We start from the raw sequence: 26,667 nt of genomic DNA on the forward strand, positions 1-26,667 counted from the left end.
AAGAGGCGCTGGTGAGCCTTCTTAACCAGCTTGGAGCAGTTGGTCGTCCAGGTGAGATCCTCGGAGATGTGGACTCCCAGGAACTTGAAGCTGCTCACACGCTCCACAGCCGTCCCCTTAATGTGGATGGGTGGATGTGGGTCAGCATTCCTCCTGTAGTCCACGATGAGCTCCTTGGTCTTCTCAGTGTTAAGCAGCAGGTTGTTTGTGTTGTACCACTCAGCCAGACAATCCACCTCCTCCCTGTAGGCGGCCTCATCGTTGTCATTGATGAGGCCAATCACCGTGGTGTCATCTGCAAACTTAATGATGGTGTTAGAACCATCGGCAGGTCTGCAGTCATGGGTGAAGAGGGAGTAGAGGAAAGGGCTCATCACACAACCTTGTGGTTATCCAGCCAGACATGTTGGGGGCGGTTGGGTGAGGGGGGTTATGACCCCCCCCCCGATAATCAGACCCAACCAAAAAAAAACCCCAATAAAATTATAAATTATCTTGCATAAATAGGCTGTTGATTTTCTTTACTCAATTCGGTTAATACCAGCAAAATAGTTGCATGTTTAATCATATGGGAATTTACCCAGATTTATTTATTTATTTATTTAGACAGAGATCTTGATCCCCCCAATTTTCAGCACGAAGTTATGCTGATGTTCTACAATAGATTTTATAATCATATCATAATCTGTAATATAAGATTCAATCTTCAGGGTTAAATTTCATGTGCAAAGTCATACTTACAATATTGTTATTTCCAAGAAAACCCTCTCATGGAGACGTCATATAGTGTTTTTATTATGAATTTCGCAATGTTTTCCGACAGTTCTCAATAACAATTAGTCAGGATATTCCATGTTGTCATTGTATCAATAATTACAGGTAATGTTTGAATAGTAACATAGTAATAATATAATTTCTTAATCAATGCAATGTTTATTCCTTCTTAACATCACACTCAAAAACAACAGGCTTTTATTTACTGACAGCGTTAGCACTGCACATTGATAGGCTACACAGACGGACAGCAAGAGACACAGAGGGACAGTGAGGGAGAGGTGAAGGGAAAAGGCGGTGGGGTAGGGAAAGGTGAGGAGTAGCACACGGTTGTACATTCATTAAACCGAAAATACCGGATGTGGTGGAAATCAAATTCAAAAAGAAATAATAAAGAAATATTTTGAAATGTGAAAAATAATCGGCAAGAAGTGCGCGAGATGAAATGAGTGAGACGCTTCTTGGTATCACAACAATGTGCCCTCCTTTTTCTGTGATATCGACAAGTTCTTAAATTACAACAATATTACACACAAATTAATAGACACTCATCAAGCCAGGGATTATCATCCTTATCACTACTACTATTATTATTATTATTATTATACTGTTTTTCGATGCTGTTAAGGGTGATTACTCAAATGGGGAAAAGTAAATGATGATCAGCTTTCTCTCCAAATGTGCAGATAAAGAGAAGAGTGGCTGCAATAATAATAGTAATAACAATAATATCATAATAGTCATCATCGTATGTACAGAAAATTCATTACAATCAATACAATCAAAACTGCCCAAGCTGAGCGGACATTCTGGAAACAGCACGGGTAGCGTTATGGAGTGTGTCTGCGTGTTTCTGTTTGTGTGTGCATGTGGCGTCTTGCAGTTACTGTAAGAGCAGTGTGCAGTGAGTCAAACAGTGCAGTCAGAGTCATTTAGAGGCATTGCAGCGGTCACTGTGTGTGTGTGTGTGGGAGGGGGGGCTCAGAGGTCAGGTTACACCAGCTTTATTGTACGAGGTGATGTTTTGTCATTTTGTGTCACGAGCTGAAACTTTACGAAGACTCGATTTTGAAGTAGAAACCACACCGAGCGGCTCTCAGTCTGCCTTCTTGGAGCGCTGCAGAAGTGCCAGCTTGGGTTAAGGATGAAGTGGACGCTAAATAAGTTCCTAATAAAACATAAAGTGTTCTCACAGAAACAAAAGCAAAACACCTGCAAGCTTATCATGAATACGTGACCCCGTGATGTCTGACCCCACTGTCTTTACTCTGTGTTTGGACTTGGCCGAGGAATGCGTCAGGAGAGGATGCAAAGAGCGAGAAAAGAGCTTGTGCAGACTTCTCGGGTTAGTCTAATGAACAGATGTGTCAGGATCGAGGCTTGTGTCTACAGATCTACTCGAGGCCTACATGTTGCAACAAATTGTCCCTGTTTCCATTTTGTAAAGATTTCATTCTGTGTTCAAAGACAAAAGATAGAATACAATCTTATTATTACTTTTTCTTTTTTCTTTTTTTTAAACAAAACAGTCTTATTCAACCAGTATTACACTATACAGACACATGACCATTTTGTGATTTAGCACTGGTGCACCACATACAAATTTGGTGGGGTTTAATCAGGTGGTTAAATTACATTAGCTGTATACATTGTGCCACTGAACATTTAGGTGGAGGCAGCCTGTTGTCGGCTGTAGGTCACATATGGCGTTGGGTGTCAGGAGTATTACGGTGACTGCATTGTGCGTCGTGTTTGTAAGCTTACATTCCTTATACTAGTCGTTCGTTGATATTAAAAGTGTTGGAGTGTGTGACTGGTGAGCTGGGTTGTGGTTTCCATGAGAACGGGTGCAGAGATACATGTGGCTCAGTAGCGACGGGCGTTGCCGTCTCTGCCCTCCTTCTTGATGATGATTCGCTGGTCATCGCTCGCGTCGTCAGGCGACTCTGCTACCTCCTCATCCTCCTCCCCCTCGCCCTCCGTGTCGGCAGAGATGCCCATACGAGACTCGTAGGACTGGGGGGAAAAAAGAAGTGGATGAAGAAGTGTGATCACATCAATAATTATTGTTTTTTTTGGAGGGAATACTCTGAAAAGTTCACGCGTGTGAAGGCAGACGAGCAAACACTTTTGGCAACATAAGACAAAGAATGAAAATCAAACATCTTTATTACCTCCATTGGGTTTACGATGATGGTGAGCGCAGAGTCGTCCCATTGACTGCTGCCCTCCTTAGCCCCGCCTCTGGCTCCTTCACCACGGCGATGGATTGAGCGGATTCGGAAAACTCCCAGGATCACCATCACAACCAGGAAACCTACGCACACCATTATGATGACGGTGGCTGCTCCTGGGACCACTGGAATAAAATAGAGCAATCAGATTAAAGAATCACACCACAATTTTCCAATTATCACCCTTTGAAACAACAAAGTCCCACAGCAATTAACTGATCACAACTACCTGGGCACCCAATGCCTCGTGTGGCTGTTGTTCTTCAGAATTATTAAAACATGCGATGGATGGGGTACATGGGGAGCACTGTAGTTCAATTCTGAGTCATGTGTATGTGTGCTGTCCTCCTGCCTTAAATGCTCACTTCCATATGTACAACCTAATTTTGTTCATAGTCATAAAATTAAGTTTGTTTGCTAAACGTTAAAACTATACAGGTGCCGTACAGTCATTTTAGATTATGGTTCAAACACAGGCTAATTTGATCTCAAGAGGGCTGGAGCAGTAAAACCATTACATAACACCCTACAACGAAACATTCATTTACAAAATAGATGACGAATAGCCCGAGGTGTTTTAAAAAAAAAAGAAAAAGTCAAAGATGTCTCAATTTTTTTCACGTTCAGTCTACTGTCATTGTAGAAAGAAATCCTGCTGTGGCAAATCACATAAAAGCCTTTGTGTCAGTAAGACGTCTACAAAAGCCATGATGATTCAGACCTTTGAATGGATAAAACAGCACTTTAACCCACTCTCACGACTTGCTCAATCCTTAACAACTTGGAACAAAATGCTCCTGGTGCAAAATACGTGAAACGGTGCCAAATTTGCACCCAGGCCAGATGTTTGACACTGGATTAGGTTACACATTATATCTGTAACCAAATCCAAAGGCTCTTTCATCATATAGATTAAATCCTGGTGATTACATTCAGAGGTCTGCGTGTTTGGACAGACTTTCAAAAACTACTGCAGTATTTTATCACCAGTGTGATTTAGTGTCTGTGACTTTAATTAAGGTAGGAAGTGTTTTTGCCATTGTTTTTTATTAAATTGTAACATCTTTGTAGATCTTAGTCACCTTTAAAAGAAATATTGGAAAAAGTACCCACTGGGCTGTTTTTAAGTCCAATTTATATTTACTTTAGTTTTAATTACTTATATGTTTTGGTATTCAACATTATTTTATCTTTCATGCTGAAAGATTTTAAGACATCTGAAAAAGGTGCTATTAAAAAAAAACCCCAGAAATGTCACCTGAGTTGCGATGCGGATTAGGTAGGGTGTGTCCACTCAACTCTCCAGCATGGTGGGACGGATGGAGGAACTGCTGCTGGGAAGCGAGCAGGTGGGATGGGTGGTACAGACTGTCCAAAGAGTGGAGGAAGTTCACCTACAGAGAATTAAAAACAGAGAAGAAGAAAGAATGACTTCACTGGCTGTGTGGTTAAACTGCGTTGCTCCCTCACAACATCTCCAATTGCAGTTATCATTGGAACATACACTCGGGTGTTGTTAGCTACACCTGATAAACTGCTTGTTAAATAAAATACGTATTCAGCCAATCACGTGGCAGCAACTCATTTGGGTACGCAAACATGCTCAAGACGACCTGCTGAAGTTCAAACCGAGCATCAAAATGGGGAAGAAAGATGAAGTGATTTTGAATTTGTCATGGATGTTGGTGCCCAACAGACGAGTATTACAAAAACTGTTGATCTGCTGGAGTTTTCCTACACAACCATAAGTGTCAGTTCTCTGGGAGAAAATGCCTCGTTGATACTAGAAGTCAGTGGAGAATGGTCAGCAGTAACTCCTTATCCACAGTTTTCATTTGATATCAGAGCTACTGGTACACGTCCACCCGGAAGGAAAAAACAGTAATGTTGTCCTTTGCCATCCAGCCATCTGGCACCAAATTGTGAGCACACGTCTCCTAATGCTGCCTTACAGGCAAAATCATGCAAGTCCCTGCTTCTCCACAGCAAATATGGCTGTTGGTGGTGGCTCATTTAAACTGTAAGAATGTAGGTCTAACCTGAATTACAACGGTGTGTGCATGTAATGATACAGACAAGCTTTTTATGTCATTTCAGATGTTACGTGACCATCAGTCTTTGGCATTGTCATCTCTGACAGCTACAAAGACTAATGTGACTGGCTGATGGTTATCTTCACCTCCAGAGTCAGCTCGTTGCTGGTGTATCTGCCATTCATCTCAGAACAGGACAGGCGGAATCGTCTCTCAAAGCGAGCTGAGCCTTTAGCCAGTCGGTAGCGGACAGAGCGAAGGACGTCCTCATACACAGAGATAGATTCAGCACCTGTGGAGGTGCAAAACACAAACAAAGGAAAAAGGACAGCACAGAAATAAAGACAAGAAGTCAATGCAGAGACAAAGGAGAAATAACAGGAGGAGATTAAAAAGGAGTGACTGATTAGTCGCTCTCTCTTATCAGATGGTTAGCTTTTGTTTTAAACTTCATGGCAACCTAATATATTAATTATAATGAGGGTTTTTTATTATAAGGATTGGCACCAATCAAGACTTAGCAATATTTGAATCACAATGCTATGACGTGTTTTCCTTTCCTGTGACATAAACCAAGTTATACCAATAAGAAGGTTAAGTTTGAACTGTGAAATGCTAATATGAGGAACATTAAAACAGAGACATGGGAACAACTAAATTCAAATTATCTAATAAATTATGGTTTTATGGCCCTAAGTCTGCCTAACTTTTCATACCTAATCAAAGCAGGTCTGGTTAAAAACAGAGGTGTATGCACAGCTGTACCTGTGATGGCAATATAAGCAGTAGTATTGATGATTTCTAGTCCTCTCTCTCGCACAACATCCATGTCTACCAGAAGCTCCTCTCTCTCTGGATTTAGCTCCTCCCCCAGTGGTTGGACCTCACAGCCATCCAAAGTGTGAGCGACAGCATCGGACATCAGAGCTAGCAGACAATGTTGGAGGTCAAACTCAAATAATGACACAATTAACGCTTTTCAGACAGAAATGTGTGCAGACTACAGAATCTGCTGTTAAATCTCCTTAAATCAGACTAGAGACGACGGGTGACTCACCTCCACCTTCCATCCCTTGTGCAGCTGTGTTGACAGCATGAGACAGGGAACAGACGATCCGGAGTTCGGGGAAGAGAGGGACGCCGCGGGGACCTTCGAACTCAGGAGCTGGACGGGCCAGATGCGGCCCAACCCCAGACAGAGAGATCTGAGGAGCGTCAGGCTGAAGAACCACCAAGTATCCTTCAAGCTGCTTCAGGGACAGGCAGCTCTCCTCGTTGAAACATCTGTCAGGAAGTCAGAAGGGTAAGAGGGAGGTAATGTCGTTGGTGTATGCTAAATAAACTTCCACTGCTTTGGTCCAGACTCAAATATCTCTGCAGGTAGTGGCCTGGTTTACAGAGGATGAATCTTAAGTTTGATGATATCTTCTCACATTTTGTGTCACCATGTGGCAGATATTTTGTATTTCAGTGAGATTTGATTCACACATTCCTGCCCATCATCCTCACAGGTCACTGGTTATGGAGTACTCCCTGGATAACACTGTCAGACTGACAATCAACACTTTTTAAAAAAATATCTAAACAGATGCATCAGATCCAGATATATTTTTGTTTTTTTATTCCACAATTTCTTTCAGCGCTACATAACACAATGCCTACATTACCCACAAGGCACCTTGACTGCCAATAGTTCAGGTGGAGAGTCAAGGTTCCTTTACTGACATTAAACCTCCATCAGTTATTAAGTGTGCCTCGTTTTTTTTAGAAGTCTTCAGGCTGTTGAACATTCAGTGAAGAGGCTGTGATTCAAATTTGTGTGTAACATGACTTTGCTTCTTTTTAGTTAAATTAAATCATGCAGAGATGCAGCTGAGACTTTTCAGTCCACTAACATCAGTAATTACAAAGGTCTCAGTCACAAAGGCTGAGAGGCCGGTTGGCAACCCCTCGAAACCACCATTCGCAGGGGAATGGCACAACAACTTTTACTTGAAGCTGAACATGCTCTGTTCTTGGATTGTGTCACACTGTCAAGTTTCAGTGGTGCTTGTGAGTTTTTACAGACAAGTTGGCATTGTTCACACGATTGGGACTATCTGCTAGTGACCAAAGACCTCAAAAGGAGGTTTTTAGCTCATCACCCTCTTTGAAGTAGAAACAACCATAAACCAGCTGGGAAATACAGACTTTTGCCTATGATCTATGGTTGCCAGAGGGTAAACGACCATCCCTCTAGACCTGTGCGACTGAGGCCTACCTCATGTCAAAATGATGTAGTTTATTCCCTAATGTTGCAGTCACTGTAGGAGAAACAGTGACTGGAGACTGCAGCATGGCCACAACTATTGTGAATGTGTACATCGAACTCTCGCTGGCACTGAAATAGTTTCTTTGAAGATGGGGAACAGATCTGTGACCACGTGCAGTCAGTTGCTGTATTCAAAGAAACTTTGGTGTGTCCAAATTGCAACAAACCAGCAATAAGACAGAGTGAGTCTGCCATGAATTCTCAACTGGATGTGATCTGAAATGTAATCTTTTTGTAATATAATATTCATATCTTGCCAAATCATAACAGTTGCCTCAAGATAAAGGCCTTACAGTAATACACAGAAAACACCAACAATGAGGAAGCACTTGGTGACAGGGGGAAGGACAAACTCTCTTTTAATAGGAAATCTGCAATTGAAATACACAGAAACTCAAAGTAACGCCTTTTATTCAGAGTCCAGCAGGAACCTCAGATTTGAAACAAAAAGTCAGAAATTTCTCCTTATTTTTAGACAAATGTTATTAGAATACAACCAGTTCAATCGAATCCTCTGTTGAAAAGAAAAGTGTCATTAACAAGTTTTGCTCATCTGCTTTTATAAATTAGACTGCAAACCTTCTGACTCAGGTTGCCTCCATGAAGGCAACCTGTACCATTTCCCTCTGACTAAAGGAGACTGCATGTTCACTCTATGGGCAACCAGTTGGTTTCTAGCAAAAACATTCAATGCAGTAAGAAACTACTTACGTTTCCTAGTTGCAACTGAGCCGTGCGACTGAGCCATTCAGTACAGTTTAATGGGGCAGAAGTAAGAAGTCTGAGTTTTGCTGTCATTTTTAAATATGTCACTGTGTCCTGTTTTTTTTTTTTCAGGCCATAGTTGTTTCTTTTGACCATACAGTTGTGGACTTCTTACTGATCAGGGGATGTTTTTTTAAAAGTGAAATTCACAAAAAATAGTCGAGGTCCCAAGGGTTTGGGACACTACTGATGCAGACTCTAGTAGCAGGAGTTAAGACAATTTATCAGACATTGTACAGAGTATTCTTTCACTTCACTCATGCAGTAGTTCTCTCACACACCTCTAGAGAAATAAACAACAAGCTCTTTGCGCCCTGCGATAATTGTAGCTAAGAATTAGCTTTATAATTACACAAATTTAACTAAAATAAGTATTTTTTTTTCCTTTGCATAAAGTGTCACTATAACACCAAGATCTTTTTTTTTTTTACTGTTTCAACTTTGCAACATTTCCATGTGCACGGTGTGAACTGATGTCTTGGGTGAACATTGGGCTTGGGCTTTCCTCGACATCAATAAAGAGTGAAGCACCATGGGAATAAAATAAAACAGACTGTGCCACACTTTTTTCCTACTCTTAGATCTACTGTTAGTGATCACCACCTTTCTACAACCCTTGGTGTGCTCTGCTGCTGCACGACTGAATTTGTTCTCTTGTCCTGACATTTTGATCGCCTGGTGTTGAGTCACAATGATTGTGTCAAAAACATCTAAATCTACAGCTATCTCCTTTTGCTATTTCCACCACAGCCGTGTTAACTTCTGTCTGTTTGTGACACTAAAAAAAGAGCAAATGTCAAACTTCAGCGGCTCCGCTCTTACAAATTGAATTTTCCTGCCAGAAAAGAAGAGCAAATCAGATGGATGGCAGACTGATAACACATATTTATTCATCTGCACTAAAATTCGGCATCGTATTTGAAAGGGAATTAAGCTGCACGTAAGTGTGTGTGTGTGTGTGTCTGTGTGTTATATTTCCGCTATCAGAGGGAGCAGCTGCTTCTATCAGCCTCTCCAGAAGGGCCTGCTGTTCAGCCATCTGGGTAACTCCTGGCCTCAAATCAGTCTAATCTTCACACACGCAATAAAACATACTCAAGTAAAGAAAAAACATAAACAACTCCAGCACACTAAAGCAGAAACTAAGAGGGAAAAAAAATCTGTGCATGACCTTGAATCCTTGGGAACTTAAAAGCAGTTAGTTGGGGAAAATAATCTCCAGTGTGACTCTTGGTCTGATAACGATGATAATCTTATAAACAAGTGTCTAAAACAGCAGCCGATAAAGACGGCAACAGGGATATCTGCACTAGAGTTTGATCAGATGGGATTTGTCAGGAAGGACGCTATTTTGAGTATAAATTCACAATATACCATGAAGTATATGTGCCGCTCTGCCTGACTGAATTAAATTTTCATCAGCTAAAAGTGGCTGCTTAAGCCTGGGAGCTGGTTCACAGTTGTTAAGCACAGCGGAGCACTGACCCGGAAACAGAGTTTGTGTGCTTTTCATCTCCAAGCCAGGTGACTCAGTATGATTAACACTGAACCGATGTGGGTTATTTTTCAGGCGGACTATGCAGGAGCTGAGCAGCGGTGTGTTGTGCATATCAACGACAACATCTACAGCAAATAGTAAAGATAACGTTTCCATTTGGGTAATTATTTAATGGCTGCTTTACAATAAAGAACAACGATTAAAACCCCCCCCCAAAGATTTCGTTTACCAAAGCAGTTACTGGGTGGCTGAATGGATAAGAGAGATAAGATATTCCCTGTTATCGCTTGTTTTGAGACACCTTGTTCATTACGTAATCGCCTTTTTAATCACACGTCAGTCCTTATCACCGCCGAGGCGTGGTCCACGTTTGATGAGTTCAATGTCAGAGGAGAAGGCAGCAGTGAGTGACACTTCATCTGACAAGTTCAGCTGCTCAAACTCAATTTCTGCTGTTGGGAGATTTCCAGTGTGCTGATTTACATTCCTCTCTGCCTTTGTCATCTTTCACTGCCCCTCTTTGTTTCCTGCTTTTCTCCAATTCTGTTTAAATAGCACGAATGTTTTGTTTCCACTCAAAGGACAATCTGAATGTAATCAGATAGCAAATTTGTCTTGCAAGAGGTTCCTGATTGCATCCTTGCATTTAAATTACATTCTGGCCTAGGAGTGTGAAACCAGCACGTCTTTATAACTCAGTCTTACATGTAATATTACTGAGGTTCATGCACACTCATCTTTGTGTTTTTGTACCTGAGGGAGGTGGTAAGCTTGAGCGGACGAACGCCAGGGGTGGCGAAGCGTAGAGAGTTTCTGTACGTGACCTGCTGCACTGCACGGTTAAAGCTCTCGATGTCGTCTCCTTCCAGCACTAACACAGACTGGCTGGGATTCACGTGAACCTGGAGGGTCAAAAGAGAAGGACGCTCATATTAATTTACATCAAAGCTCCCGGCAGGTATGGACCGTTCATGTTAACCCTTAAACAACAAGTCTATTTTACTCACTAGAACGACAGAGTGGGCACATTTATGACCATTATCCGACCATTGATTTGATAAAAGAACACTTTTTCATCATAATGTCATTAATTGTTTTCAGCAGTTTTCATACAAAAAGGAGTGAGCCCGACTCGTGTCCAGCAGTTGAGCTGTTTTCGTCATCATTTTGGGCATTAAGTATCTGCCTCAGTGCTTTTGCAGCAGTAAATATTCACTGTAAAACAATGTAGGGATGTCAAGTGGAAAATTACAATGAAGTCAAAATGTATAATGTAACAAAAAACAAAAGAAAAGCATTTTCAGGGGTCAGAAATGGTACTACACTTTCCATTATCCTTGCAACATCAGTGGTCAGGTTCCTGTAAATAATATGAAAGGTTGCAGGAGAAATAGAAAAATTCATGGTTGGAATTAATATGCTGAAAAAAAAAGTCACAATGGCACGCAGAGAGTCATGTCCATAAGTATCTGGAGCCTCCTTCACTTGCATCAGCATCCCTTTAGACTTTAGACAATAATGGCTGTAATTCCTAAATGAATGCAGTTCTTTTGTCAAACCACTTGATTTAAAAGTGAAAGTCTGCACTTCAATCACATGCTGATTGTTTGATTTAAACACAATGTAGTGGTGTGCAGAGGCAAAATTACAAAGGAAAAGTGTCATTGTCCAATTACTTATGCAACTAAGTGCAAATATATTGTAGATCAGCGGTCCCCAACCCCCGGGGCCTCGGACCGGTACCGGTCCGTGAGTCGTTTGGTGCCGGGCCACGAGGGTAGAGGCTCAGGTGTGAAATGTATGGTTTTGAGGGTTTTTATCGGTTTTCAGCGTTATTTTGTTATTGTTTTTATCGTTAACTCGGTTTTCCTGGGTCTTTTCACGTGTGTTATGAATAAATCTTCTTTTTCGGTACCAGTACTAGTTTTATTTTGTTGTATTTATCCGCGACACCTTAAAGGCCGGTCCGTGAAAATATTGTCGAGCATAAACCGGCCCGTGGCGCAAAAAAGGTTGGGGACCGCTGATGTAGAGGACAAAAATCACACTCAGCTCTTTGCTTAGGTGTCTGCAAGCTCTGCTTTCAGCATCAAAGCAAACAACATGCACATGTGTATGGTTGAGCAGTGGCTTGTTTGTAGAGTTAAGTAGCTATTGTTCCTTTGGTTGACATACTACACAAATATCAATGGACCTGGTGCAAAGTATGTTTTTTTTCCCACATCTTTCAGCTGCTCCCTTCGGTGTCGCCACAGCACATCATCTACCTCCATCTTACCTTATCCCTAGCATCCTCCTAATTATTTAAAGCACATGTTGCTGCTTTTTAGTCTTAAAAGCTACAGAATAGAGGAGAAAATGACTGAATTACCAATTCTGCTTTAAAAGCAAAGACCATAGCATTTAAGGTGGATTTTTTCTTCATAATATTCGTAGTTTCTCACGTGGCCTCTTAGGGAAATTATTTGCCCACCCCTACTTTAGGTCAAAATCATAACTTTGGGCAGTTATTGAACATTTATCTGCTCGCGCATTACAAATGTTTGGTGGTGAATGGAGCTACTAAAGCTTAAAAATCAATATGGATTATCCAACCAGCAAATACATGGTTTCAATTCTTATTGTTTTGTTTCATTTTGTCGTTAAACAGCAAAAAAGTTTAGGAGCATTGCTCAGGTGAGCTGTGAAGATGCTACACCTGTGTCTTCAACCAAGCAAAAAAAAAAAAAGACTTAAGTGTGTGCACATTAAGTGTGGGATGACCTCGTTTGCAACCTTTTTTTCTGCACCGAAGATGCAACCTGCTTAACAAACTAAACACACAAGTGTGAATTATAAAACATGACGTAACACGCTTGAATTTATACAGTATTTTTCTGGACTTACTGAGCACTTAAAGCACAGCCTAAACATATATTCATTTAGAATCACTAATTAACATGTCTTTGGACTGTGGGAGAAGGTTGGACAAAACCAAGTGTCAAACAGTGAGGCTCCAACTGAGGGTTGAACCAGAAACCTTCTCACGATGAGGCGACATTGCTAACCACTCCAATGCCACGCTGTCCCAAACACAGGGAATGTTGTAAAGATGGATAAACTGATGTGATTTTTCTGTAAATGGTCGATATCCAGATGTTTTCCTCAATAAGTGAACATTTGGGATTTTTATATGAGACACTTTAAGTTTGCAAGGATTTCGGGACTTCAGAAGCCGAAAAAGAGCTGAATTATACTGTATCGTTATTTTGATTTTATTTAAATGCAGGTCTAAAAACTACAGTATTTGTCTTTTATAGAAAAATTAAGATTCATCTTCCACATTTAAGGAATTTTTTTTTACAGTTTACTGTACTGTTATACAATTTGTACTTTCAAGGATAATGTTGTTTATTTCCATGCAGTGTCTCTGTCATATCCCAGCTGCACTGCATATAAAGTAACCATGAACCACAAACAACCTCAGCCATCACGGCATCAGCCAAAAAAGATTTGGAGAATAAAACGCGGCATGCTGTAGAAGAGATGTGTTTGAAATGTGGATATTAAGTGACTTTCCCAGACGGGAATAACTGGAGGTGTGTGATCTGGCAGCCTAGAGCTCCCTTAGCTGTTACCTTCATGCCAGAGCCCAAAGTCTCCAGGTCGCCAAAGTCCAGCCCCTCCCTGCATGCGTACAGGCACTCGACCACGCTGTGAGGCTCCACGCTGCCAGGACGCACCGTCACCCCAGACAACAGGCCATGGTAACTGCCAACATACTTCACTAAGGTGTGAACACACATAACATCATCCCATGAAACTTCAACTACACCAGCAATGACACAGCAAAATGGCAGACCGCACACCATCACGCTGACAACAGTGTGAAACAAGAAGGTCACCTGAGTCTTTACCCTCTGGGATGGTGTTGTTTAGTATCTCCTTCTGCTTCTCCTCAGGCTCTGCAGGGAAAGCGGCGCAGCGGGGAGAGAGAGGGGGAAGAGAAAAACAGAAAACAATGAGGCGCTCCAAGAAATACTTTTCAGTCGAGAGGGGCTTGAAGAGCAAGCGAGAGGAAATCTGAGGGTACCAAAGATTGACAGGGAGAATAAAAAAAACACAGGCAGCAAGAAAACTGTTGACAATCTTCAAAAATTGCAGCATCTCCTCATTATCCGGCAGCAGCTGCTGCCACGCAGGAAACGGAGTGACTGTGTGTGTGTGTGTTTTTCACTGCTAATTGGCAGCCAGAGCTTCCCATTTTAACCAGCGGCTCGGGTGTAAGTGGCTGATGGCTGTCTGGCCTTCGTGTTGTTCTGCTGCCCTGAATAATTGATAAGTCAGTTATATTATTAGCCCTCAAAGACAAGATGCATCAAGTGAATTATAACTGAGTGAAATGAAAGGGAGAAACGGCGCGGTGTGAAACGTCTCAGAGGCCTGTCTCGAGATGCCTCACGAGGACTCGTAACTTGCCAGAAATTGCATCCTGCTATCTCTGCTGATGTTGGGTTTAAACGACATTTCAGGGATGGAGAAACGGAAACGAGGATTCAAACTGCTGCTAGCAGCTTTCAGACAGGAAGCAAAGCTTTTCTTTGAGCTGAGATGAAACGCGCAGCATGTTAGTCTCACCCCAGCAGGCACCGATGAACATGCGCTGACGCGGGGCGGGGTTCGGGATGGCTCCGTTGTCGTGGATGAGGGCGGGGTCAAAGGTCACTCCATCCACGTAAAGGGTCACTGATGGGAACTGGACGCTGAGTGAAAGATGATGCCACTCGCTGTCACACACCTGTTGGAGGGAGATAACATGGAGTCAGCATGAGTGCATTATCTGGGTGGAATGATTACTCAGACTCTATATTTAAATAAAAGTACCACTACAGCCATGGAAAAATACTGTGAAGCCCTACAACCCTGCAGAGTTTGCATGACTTCTCCTCTCATCAAACAGCTTGACTCAGGTATTAGCATTAAAATGTATGTGAAACCACACTCTGAAGACGAAAATGTCTCCTATTATTGTTGTAGCTTAGCTGCTACCAGCTACAGCTGCAGCAACCTCAACCCTCATTTTAAGTCATGATTTAGTACAAAAGTTATAAAGAAATTCACCCCTGTACATGCTATGAAGGTAAAGCTGTAAGGTGAAGTTGGGCATGCTAACATGTGTGTGTGGTGTGACTCGTATTTCGTGCAGTTTCTTCTGGGGGGGGTTTGGGTTGGTTTTCCTATATTTTTAAGCCTTGAAGGTTGCCACGTTGGTAGGAAATGAGATAAATGAAATTTTCTTTGCCTTTGTGGCTGTTTTGCCACTTATTGAATACTTGTTAAAATTCAAATCAAAGTTTTGAGGTGAAATTTGCTTTTGGAACTTCTGAAAGTCCAATCAAGTGACAAGTTCCCCTGACAAGACATTTCCTTTTGTAAGCTGCAAGTCAAAATTATAATCCAAATGATTCTACTACTTGAGTATTTATATATATTTATAAATATACTTTCCACCACGGGTGAATTCCTGCAGACATTTGCTGTGATAAACTTTCTTTATCAGTGATGTGTAACCTGAAGGAATACAGCACACAAATGACAGGGGAATTACAAAGGCAGAGGGAGTAGGAAAGAAAGACAGGGTAATAAGATATTGAGGTCCAGACAGGGGGATTTAACAAATCTTCTCTGTATCAGCTCAGCATCCTTTAATCCATGTGACTTCAATCTGTCTGAGACTGGTGGCTTCCGTCAAAACAAACCCCGATCACCCTCCACCACGTACACCAAACCACAGCCTCGCATGCATCCAGGTATACAGGTGTGCCGAAAGACCTCGCTACTTGTATTCATGTATTCTGATGCATGCTGGACTTTTAACCTCACAGGTAGCTTTATGATGAAAGATATAGATTTAGAGCCGAGAAGTATGTTGTGATACATAAAAGGTTCGTGCAGCGACACAAACATCTTCATGTACTCGGCTGAGACTGCGCGTTTCACCACGGTGCTGAAGATGCGGTGTGATCAGAACAGAAAATGAGTTCCATTTTGTTCCATTTCCTTTTTACTGGGAACGGACTGCACAAAATAGTCCGAACAGAAATTGATTTTGTAAATACGGATGACGCACAGATCCTCTTCATGCATGAAACATTTAAATGATCTCGTTAGAGAAAGCCCGGGAGATGAAAGAAAAAGCCCTTTATCCAAATAAACAATAGGGTTGTCATTTCACTCGCTCTGCATATATCCTCATCTGTAAAATAGCTAAATTTCCAACGAGGGACGGTTCTGATGTTTGACATGGCACAGACATAAAAAGTAACGACTGAATTTTCTTCTATTTCAGCTTAATTTCGAGCTTGAGAAACAGAAGAAACTGTGCAACCGACAGCATCGAAGCTGAGCGTTGCACTTCCCTTCAGTTACCTGCTCCAGTTTCCACAAGAACTTGACGGGGCGAGCGGCTGAGACGTCGGGCCAGTAGAAGAGGGAGAGGCGGCAGCCGTGGACGGAGAGGGAGTAATGGGAGAAGGAGTCATCTGTGGAGCAGGAGAGCAGAAAAACAGAAGATAATTGGCGCAGGCCTGTCAGAACTTCTTAAAATCATCCAGCGTTTCTTTGGGAGAATAAAGAAGAAATGGGAAGAATTACTGGTTTGCTGTGGTGTGGATTCACCAGCCAGTGGAGCGGCCAGTGATTCTGACAGTAGACGGTGCTTCATAATATGGATGTGGTGGCAAATAAGCTGTATTCTAATACATGGAATCTGTATGCACATCCTCAACATGGTAGCACAGAAGATTTACAGTTGGGGCAATCATTTGTTGGTCAAATACCCAGTTTCTGTAGTTTTCCCTCTGCACAGTGGATTATAAATCAATCAAGATGTGATTAAAGTGCAAACTTCCAGCTTTAATTAAAGGGATTTTGCAAGAATTTGCATTAAGTGTTGTTGGATGAAAATCCTTTGCAGTCTAGAACCCATGGACATCACCAAATGCTGCATTTCCTCCCTTGAGATGTTCGGCCAGATTTGGTTGTTGCTGTTTGTGGGTCTTTCTGCCTTTTGCCTTCAGTTGTTACAGTCTCTGGGTCTAAGAATCAAACTTTTGAGTTTTGTGTCTTTTTTTTAGATCATTTCCTGATTTGTTTCTCCGTATTTATGTTCCCAGGTTTAGGTTTCGCATTTAATTCTGTTCTTGGTTTCAGTTTGTTTTCTTGCCTCCCTTATGTTTCTGTGTCTGGTCTAATCCAGCCTCTGTGTTTTGTCTTGTATCCCTTTGTGTCGAGTTAGTTATAATTCCTCAGTGTTTATCCCTTTGTTCTTGGTTTCTGTTCTGATTTAAAGTTTGTTGTTTTCTGTCCTGTCACGTTTTATCGGCCTCGTCTGTGTTCCCTGTGCTTTGTCGAGTTTTCCTCTGCGATTCAGTGTGTAGTATTTTCCCGTTTTATTTTGTTAGTCCTTGGTCTCCTGTGCCCTGTGTCTAGCTTTACTTCCCGTGTCTCGTTATCCATGATTTGTTCCTGTTGTGTCTCCCACCTGTTTACCCCTCACCTAAATGCCTTGTGTTTAAATTGTCCGTGTCTTCCTCCTGGTCCTTTGTCACATCCTTTTGTGATATCCCATTTTGTGATTCTGAAAAGCATTTAGAGTTCACGTTTGCCTCTCGAGTCCTTCATACTGGGTCCAAAACCTGCTTCCTGCACAGTATTAGGTGACATCAGCAAATCAAAAACATACTCTGATGACAAATATCAACTCATTGATATTCTTCAATGAATTGGTCATTGATGAACATAACATTTCTTTGCTTTGAGAAACTCTTTATTTGCTTTGACTCATTATCCATTTGCACTGTGAAGTGCTGTCTGATTAGTTTTGCAGTCTGAATCTAAACGTGTACACTTGATAATTCATCCTGCTACTTCTATCTGTGACCACATCATCAATAAACACTAGCTGCCATGGATGCCCAGGCCGTAACATCGCCTCCACCATGTTTAACAGATGATGCTTCTGTTTTACCGTCATTCTACTACAAGTTCATCTTGGTGTAATCTGGCCAAATTTTCTTTTCAGGCTCTTTTACATGTTTTCTGGGAAAGTCTCACCTGGCCTTCGCGTTCTTTTACCAGTGGTTTGCAGCTTGTATTTACATTAATGAAGGTTTCTCTTGGTTGTGGACCTTGACACTGATACAGATACCTCTTTGAGAGTTTTCATGGCTTGGTTGTTCTCCTTAACCATGAAAAAAAAAATACTGTCATCATCCACTTTCATTGGCTTCTGTGGTGTTTCATAACGTGTCAAATTGTCGATTTAAACACTCCTACGGCTTATTTAATCTCTCTGATTTATTTTGGCTTTTCAGCCCAGTGATGGCCTCCCTCCCTCGTACTGATATGTCTTTGGGTCTCATATTTTAAAAAAATACAGTAAAAAGCCATAAAATACAAGGTAAATGCTTTGAATCAACTTCAGATATTATGTCTGCTTCATTTATTATGAAATAACAGGTGAACAGGCCTCACCTAGCCGTGAAAAAGCTCATCGGTCAATTATCCAATGATTTTAGAGCCTCTGAAAACAGGGCACTGAGTGTAAACATGGCTGTAAAGAGTTAATGTAATACTTTTGTTAAACCCCTTGAATTTAAGCTGAAAGTCTTCGCTTTATTTGTCATATATGTACATAGAGTCTTTGTCCAATCTATTATGGCTCTAACTGTATGGAATAATTAGCATATTAATTCTTGAGTAAAACACAAACACATTTATTGAACTTGTTTAAGAACAGACAAAAAAATGTATAATTTCATCTTTGAGTCAAAGTGAATCTTTGTGCCAAATTCCCTCAAACACTGCTAAGACATCACGCTCACGAGAATGGGACACACGGACAGGCGGACGAGGTGAAAAGAAAAAGGACCAGCCAGCTTCTGCTGCTGGTGCAGACGCACGACGTGAGTTTACATTCAATCTGAAACTCCACCATGTTTTTCTCACCTGTGAATTTTATCAAAAAGGAAAGCTTGCTGAAAACTGCACCCATACAAAGTCACACAGCTGAAAATATTCACATTACCCATAATATTGTTCCTGGCACAATTACAGTATTTTACTCTTCTTCTGTTTTCCACTTGGCTGCACAAGCAGAGCAGCTGGAGGTTAAGTGCCTCTCTCAAGAGCACCTTGATAGTAGCTTTAAACAGTTTTTTTTCAGGGCATGATTTTCCCCGAAGCTCACGTGATAAAATGGTGCCCTCTAAGGGTTTAGATGACTGAGGAGTGGATAGAAAAGTGAAGAAGCAAAACCATTTCTAACCACAACATCACTCGCAGTCCCAAAGGCTAAATTAATGTGCGAGGGACAGCGCTTACCATTCCTGACGGTGCTGCAGACAATAGTCTCCTCCTCCTTGCGATTTCCTCTGGTTTGCGTGGTCGCAGGCTGGATGTTGGCACCACCTCTGCGCATCCACAGCTGGAGGGTGAAGTGGTCGCCGGATAGTGCGGACACAACCGAATCGGGCACGACAGCGACGTGGTTGGAGCCGTTGAAGGAGAAGATCAGAGATGAGTCGGAAGACGGGAGAGTGGGCAGCGCTGAAGTCCAGTTAGCGGCAGGAGATGGAGGTGGGAGCAGGTCGACTTCGCCCCTGACAGCACCTGATACAAAAAAGAGAGGTGATAGAAATAACGGATCTGATGTCAAAAGGTTAACATGTTTTCAGTCATAAGCCTGAACCCACCACACAGACGTCGCACAGATCTGTCGGAGTAGCTGTCTCTGTCACAGCCTTTCCCGATGTGGCCGGTCTGGAGCTCTACGGTGGCCTGGATGTTCCACACGGTCTCTTCACAGGTCTCCAAATGCAGGCTGGGGAACAGAGGGATGCTGCCTGACCCAGGGGTGTACTCTACACGCTTGGTCCATCCTGAAAAAAAAGTATCAATACCCGCTTCACCTTTAACATCTGAGCCCTTCTGACCTTTTCTACACTCCTTTAGCATCAAACGCAGACGACTCAGACATTAAATGTCTCGAACCATCGACTTCCCCTAGCACAAGGTATGCCTGGTGTCTGATTGCGGCCATGTGAGAATTACCACGGGTAATTTGTGGAGTGATTTCCCAGCGAGGGAGTGGGCGTCATGTCTCGGCTAAACCACGATAGTGAGAATAAATATGACGCAAACATTCCCCTGCTGTGTGATACATGTGAGAGAAGGCAACCTCAGACAATATCCCAACTTGATTCTCCAGTTTTTCCCAGAGTTCATGTCTGAAAACTGCTTTGGAGTTAACTACCCTTATCTTTAAAAAATGTCAAAGCCGACTGACTCCAGCATGCTAAAAAGGGGAAAGTGTGTTAAATTTATACAGCCCATCTATCCCTAACGTCCTCCTTCACTACATCCATGAACCTCCTCTGTGGACTTCCCCTTTTAAACAGGAAATCTACTGTCTGAAAAAGCACGTAACATTGCTGTAGTCGTATGTGTGATCTAAAAATATACTGTCACAGTTTAACTATGCAGTTACCTTCCCTTGATATTACTAAGATTCAACACCGCCTCTTTAAAACACAGTTCTTTTGATCTAAACATGCAAAGGTGATTCATCCAAGTGGCAGCCCACACACTTTCTAAATCAAAGTGAAAGTTTCATCTCCCCCATCACCACAAAAAAAGGAAAATATTAAACAACTAAAGCGCACGTATGTGTAAAGTCTCATCGGCCTTGTTCTGGGATCAGAAAAAGAGAAGTGCGTGTGAAAAATTACCGATCCAGCCGGGTTTGCAGGACGGCTTGACCGTGACAACAACCTGAGCGTCAGCCTGAGCGCGGTTCTTTCCACAGTCGAAGGCTGTCACCCAGAAGGTGTGAACGCGCTGCCGCTTTGAATCCAACGGCTCTGTGTTCTTAATGTTTCCTAGGAGACACAGAAAAATAATGAAACAAAAAATAAACCGGGGAAAAAAATAGAACATTAGTCACCCAACCACAAGGTTGTTGCATAACTGAAGCTCGGGTCAAATAAAGACCCATTGATAAAACCGGCACATTCCCAACAGCAGAGCCACTGCCCTGTTAAACGCGTCATGCTCGGTGATATGAAAGCGAGGACAGATTGCACACAACAGGATAAAAAACTGAAGGGTTTTCCTGTTTTTAGAGATAAAGATGAATAAACAGCGAGTATCCGTGATAGGCTGACAGCACTCAGCATGCCAGCTGACAAACAATGCTAAGGAACATGGTGAGAGGGAAAAACAGAGGGATGAAAGAGACAGAGGTAGAAACAGGAGCAGAATAGACAAATTGAAACAGAAAATAGACAATAAACAGCCCACAGCGTTTGAGCAAATCTGGAACAAAAGGTTGCTGTGCTGTTGTATCAGTCTGACCCCTAAAGAAAGGAACCGCTCATCCTCGGCAAAGCCCTCCAAGTCTGGGACATTTCTGCACAGTCATACCAAAACAGGGTCCTTCTCAGTTGCTGTGACACTCTGTTAAACAGCTGCACTTGATCCCAAACCAACCAGTCAAAGGATTCAGCCTAAAGCTCCAATATTCATTCATTTTCAAGGTTTTCATTGTTGTTCTAAACAGATTGTTTGGAGCTTTAAATCAAACAGAGACGAGAGACAGCACACAACACGCATTCAACCGCAGGGCAGAAGATATAGATGTGAAGGAGAACGTGCTCTTTGTGGGATCATTTTACATGTAAATGTGACCAAAATCACAAGACAGCTGTTGTTTTCATCTTATTTTTTTAAATTTATGTGTATAGTGATTTTATCGGAGGACCTCATGGTTATAAAATCAAGATTTTAGCAGTGCAGAGTGGCAACATATGGCTTGTTAACAATGTAGTCTTAATAGGCCACATTTGTGTCACTTTTCAGTCTTTTCACAAACTAACAGCAGAAACAGGAAAAGTATGTGGATGAGATCAGCTTAATGTGAATTAATCTGTATTAAAACACACTATATGTGAGCACAGAAGAAACAAACAGATGTGACCGATGGCAATGAAGCACAACAACCCAAACCCAGCTCTCGCTTTTTGGCCAAATCTGTGCTAAAGTTTGCACGCCTTCTCACGTCATCCCTCCGCATTACAGCTTGGACATAGTGATGGAGCATAATTAGGTCCCACGCCTGAGGAGGAAAAACATCTAATGGCTCTCTTAGGTTTGTTTTGCGTGAAGGTGCCTCCTCGTCGATTCTGTCTGCTGGCAAAAACTGATAAATGTGTAAATGCTTCTGTGCAGCGGGACGGTCTACCAACAAGATAAAAAATATATTTTTAATAAGCTGTCAAACCAAAAACACGAGCCTTGCTCTGTGGAGACCAAAGTTCATAACGCTGGCAATAATACATGGGGCATCAACACCAAGAATGAGAAAGCTTTGGGACTCTGTTACTCAAAATGCCTACACCAGCAACAACACAGCAGCTTGTTAATATATAAATAACCTTCACAGGGTAGTCAAATAATCCTAATATAACTATAATTTCCAGCTACAGAAAGGCACTTTGTCAGGATTCAAACCTCCAGTTAGTGAGTATGGTTTGTGCTCTGCGTTCTTATGAATCAAAGCTAAAGGTAACATCAGCCATATTTACTGCTCCGCCTACCAAGGAAAACAAATCAGTGCCTCCAACCCAACTCCCTAAAAATCAGCTCTTTCTTTTTTGTATAAGAGTTTTAGTTTATTTAATAACGTCACCTGAAATTTGACCGTTATATTCTGATTACTTTTTAACTTTCAGGCTCTCAGAGCACATATGACAGGGTTGAAATTGTTATTGTTTCCAGCTTTATTTACTTAAAAACGTGCAGGAGGTGGTCACATGACATCCTTGGAGCCTTTAAGCTTCACTAAACCAAATCAGTTTTACACCCAGTTCAAGAAGACAAAAACTTGTTTTTGTTCAGCCATATTTAGGCATCAGTTTCATGTCATAGTTCGAAAAGCAAAACTCCAATTTAACACCAATTTAATGTCTATGACAGAGACCAATAAGCACTGGTACCCTCCATGTTTTTGAAGTGAATTCTGGTCAAAACCAGGACTCCTTTTAATCTGCAGTTTGAAAACAGCCTCACGTTCTAGCAGTGATTTATTTGAGTTTATGGATAATTAGCGCAACATCAAATATCCACAGGTCGAATTTATCTAATTATTAAATATTCAGTTTAAGCGATGATCAGTTTTGTACGGCAGCAAATTTCTTTTTAATTAATCCAAAAGGTCCATGGGTTTTATTATTTATTTTACAGAACATGTGCCCGCTGTGCCACAATTTGCTTGTTTTTGGTGCTGTCTGGTTTACTAACTATCAAGTTTTACTATTCAAATTAACATTAGGATACACGTCTGTTTATTAGTTTCATCATATTTTTAAGACAATAATTAAAACATGAGAAAGGTATTTTAAAACTCACTGACAAACCCTCATTATACAGCAGCAGTTTGCCCCAAAGTGGCACAACAGCCAAACAAATGATGGCGGAGGGAATTTAAATGCTTCTTCTCCTCTACAGTATTGTCATCTGTATAGAGACGGTTAATTGCTTGTATTGTATATTTGCTTAAGATGTTATTTTAACAAAAATGCAGAGAAAGTTTATTTAAACAGCTCCTGAGATGACATGTTAGCACTTAGCACTTAGCACAGGGGCCTAAAATGAAAGAAATGGCTAACGTTTTCCATTTGAGATCGTATCAGGATTTGGGCCCACCATCATAGCTTATGCTTTTACTGAGTGTTTCTGATTTTTATAAAATCATTAAATATGAGTTCTTTTTATTAGTGATGCAATTATACAGAAATTACATGTGAAATATAAAAAAAGTGCAATTATATAGTAAACATTACTTTTAGAACAGATTAATATAACTGATCTGAACACTGTTATTGTCTGAGTACAGGATATGGTACACCGAGTAAATAAACTGGACTCAGTATCATTTTCAGCAATACTCAGATCAACAAAGCAATGATTTCATGATACTTGATATAATTCAGTGGTTTGAAAGGTTCAGTAAGGTTGGAAAACTGCAAACTGCTCCTTTAAATCATTGTGATCACACTGCAGTGTTGCATAAACTATTAAACAAAGTGTTTTATGTTTCAGGGAGATGAAGTTATGTTCTGCTGAGAAGCAGCATTAGATAAGGGCTTCATATTTATAGAAACACAGAAAGGAAAATAAAATGTCTTCTATCTGAAATAAGGGTTTCTCTCTTTCTCCTAATGCGTCCTGTTAAATGTGTTACTTTGTCAGCTGTGTAATGTGTGCTTTTTGTGTCATAAATCTTTTAAATGCTGGCTGAACGACAATAAAAATGTTGGGGTACATTTCTAGGGAGGAAAATCTTACAATCTTACATCTGTTGAATAGCTGTAAATTCAGTGTAATGTGGATTTATGTTGAAAACATATGTATCCCTGATGGTATCATGCACAGGAAATCCACTATAAAACTCAAACTTCACATTTTCAAATCAGTTTAACAGAAAACCTCCAAACTCCCAGGTGACAGATTTGAGAACATTCAAACTCAGTTGTTTTTTAAATCTATCGCATAAAATAATGATCTCAATGTTTATTTCCATTTAAATATTTCCCAAATCATTAGCACTTAAGCTAATGAATGGATGTTGTGGAAACAACTCGATAATTAGGCAAAAATAGTTGATATAAAGAGTACCTGTGATTACTGAATCGCTCTTGTATGGGATCACCTCTGAGGATTTTGTCATCAAAACATATGTAATCCACTGGGACACTGAGTCCTCAGGTGTCTGGAGTACATTACACGTTGGTTAGGAAAAGTTGCTTGAGCGAGGGAATAATAGTTGCACTTATTCATAATTTAAGGGGAAAGGTCTTTTGACTGCTGAGCACTGTGCTTATCTCTTTTTGACATCAAACAGGGCAGTAAATTTTGAGGCTCAGTTCCTGATCTCTGCAGAAAGAAAAGAAGCAAGCAAGCGGTCTTTCTTCACAGTTTTGGGGTTATACAAACCCAAATATACTCAAAAATACAATTAAATAAATAGGTGGATTTTGCACAATAAGCCCCCTTTAAGCCGAACAGCTGTTGCGATGTTGATGCAGAGACAGAACAATCGTCCGCCCACACAAAGTCTATTTTAACATCTTTCGGTTTCTACCTGAGAGGAGAAGAATCATAAGTGCCTGCAAATCTTTTCACTCTGTCGCTATGCAGCAGCGTCTGGTGTGTATGTTCTTCATGTATTGAGGACATCCGGAGTTTAGCAGTTGAATACTGATCCGAATATTGAATTTTGTTATTCTATTTGAAACCACGGCCACCCAAGAAAGAGAGAAAATAAGGAAATAATATGGTGACTGGCAGGCATATTGTATTTTTCTTGGAATCAAAGGGGAAATATGGATTAGTCTATGAGGCTCTAATTTGCAAAATGAGATTCATCTCACCATCGTTGTCAATAGCAAAGGGCACATTGGGAGTGATGATGTCATAGAAGCAAATCTGGCTGTACTGCGGGGAGCAGTCGGCATCCAGAGCCTCCACGCGTACGATTCGGTCAAACAGACGCCCTTCTGGGACAGAGGCCTCGTAGCGACGCTCAACAAACACGGGGGAGAACTCGTTGACGTCGTTCACGCGAACGTGCACGGTGGCCCTGAGGAAAGCAGGAGCGGGAAGACAAACAAGTAGGGAGATTACTGGAACAACAGAAAGCAGTACTGGATGCACAGTTTTTACAATGCATAGCTAGAAGAGCCTCAAACACTGACTTTGATTATTGCTGAAAGGATTAAAAATCTGTCTAAATTAGGGGGGGTGGGGGTCTAACTTGTGGGATTTCTTGCTGTTGACTCCATCAGGTCCCTCTCCGCAGTCGTAGGCCTGGATGGTGAAGCTGTGCTCCCGCTGGCTCTCACAGTCCAGCGGCTCCTTGGACCGAACCAGACCCTCACCGGTGGAGCGGTCTAGGACCACAGCTTCAAACTGGACCGAACCGGATCCCGAGGGGCCATTATGGACCCGGAAGCCACAAATTTCACCTGGGTGAGGGAAAGGGGGGCGGCGACAGATAGTAGAATCAATGATTTATTTATTAAATTCTTTATTAAAAAGAAAAAAGCATTGTCTGAATTGGGAACTCTACACTAATGCGAGGTTACATAACTAAACAGAGCGGCTTTGCATTGGCTTAGCTTTGATTGATGAGCATTGATTGGTTAAGCTTTACTCGTTATCTTTAAAGCACTCCACGCTGTGACTCCATCATACGTTTCTAAGTGTTTGTGAACTATATTCCTCCACAGTACACCTGAGATCCTGCAGCACAGCTCTGCTGCAAATCCCCTGGTCCAGTCTAGACTAAAAATGAAGGCGATCGTGGCGTCTCTGTTCTCTGAAAAAAAGCTTCACCGTTCAAATGTATCTTCCCAGCTTTGAATCTCTGCTAAAAACTGTGCACATCTCCTTCAATCAAACAGTTATTTTAATGTTTTCAGCAGCAAAAATTCAATTTAATCAACCCACTGTCAAGTTTAAATAAGTTATACTGCATAAATTAGGACAAACAGATCACACGTGATCCACAGTGGGAAGGGAAATGTCCCACAGTGCTACATTATTGAACCAACTGTGACAATTTATTGTAATATTCAGCAGATTGTAGGTCACATCATCCATCCTTACACCAGAAATGTGCCGATAACTATCTAGATATTGCTTTAAGTGGCACTTTATCTCACGCTGGGAGTCATGATCAGAATAGAATGAAACAGATTGCAGCTGCGACTCAAAATGAAGCGGATCTTCCCTGGCTGACATAAGTCGAAGGTTCATGCGCAAACAGCTAATTTCCTCTTCATTCTTGACACGGGTCCAATAAATTTCAGGGAGCCCCTGAGTAATTTAAGTTGATCTTTTATAATTTGACTGAACATAGTTATTTCCAGGTCTGCAAGTGCAAACACGATAACCTCATTTCATCAGGCTGCAGAGCGCCGCTGACTGCTCCTGCAACGAAGGGTTGAATTA

General features: G+C 41.5%; 1 protein-coding gene across 3 annotated transcripts in view; it reads right to left on the reverse strand.

Moving 5' to 3' along the window:
* Positions 1-775: 775 nt before the first annotated feature.
* Positions 776-26,667, reverse strand: part of clstn3 (calsyntenin 3) — a 30,135-nt gene continuing 4,243 nt past the window's right edge. For 2 of the 3 annotated variants that reach the window (XM_085291737.1, XM_085291735.1), the window contains 16 exons: positions 25,469-25,679; positions 25,086-25,294; positions 20,385-20,534; positions 19,350-19,535; positions 18,979-19,266; positions 16,024-16,136; positions 14,233-14,392; positions 13,500-13,559; positions 13,233-13,381; positions 10,369-10,517; positions 6,099-6,325; positions 5,807-5,968; positions 5,188-5,333; positions 4,267-4,402; positions 2,949-3,133; positions 776-2,790 (listed from right to left, as the gene is read on the reverse strand). In XM_085291737.1, the coding sequence (XP_085147863.1) occupies positions 2,641-2,790; positions 2,949-3,133; positions 4,267-4,402; positions 5,188-5,333; positions 5,807-5,968; positions 6,099-6,325; positions 10,369-10,517; positions 13,233-13,381; positions 13,500-13,559; positions 14,233-14,392; positions 16,024-16,136; positions 18,979-19,266; positions 19,350-19,535; positions 20,385-20,534; positions 25,086-25,294; positions 25,469-25,679 (2,681 nt within the window). In that variant the 3' untranslated portion in view covers positions 776-2,640. The remainder of the gene's footprint in view (positions 2,791-2,948; positions 3,134-4,266; positions 4,403-5,187; positions 5,334-5,806; positions 5,969-6,098; positions 6,326-10,368; positions 10,518-13,232; positions 13,382-13,499; positions 13,560-14,232; positions 14,393-16,023; positions 16,137-18,978; positions 19,267-19,349; positions 19,536-20,384; positions 20,535-25,085; positions 25,295-25,468; positions 25,680-26,667) is intronic. The other variant, XM_085291736.1, reaches the window with a different exon arrangement.

This window comes from Mchenga conophoros, linkage group LG11 (genome assembly GCF_057382185.1).
Source record: "Mchenga conophoros isolate Kocher_MC1m ecotype Shallow Benthic linkage group LG11, M_conophoros_male_GT1.1, whole genome shotgun sequence".
NCBI lineage: Eukaryota > Metazoa > Chordata > Actinopteri > Cichliformes > Cichlidae > Mchenga > Mchenga conophoros.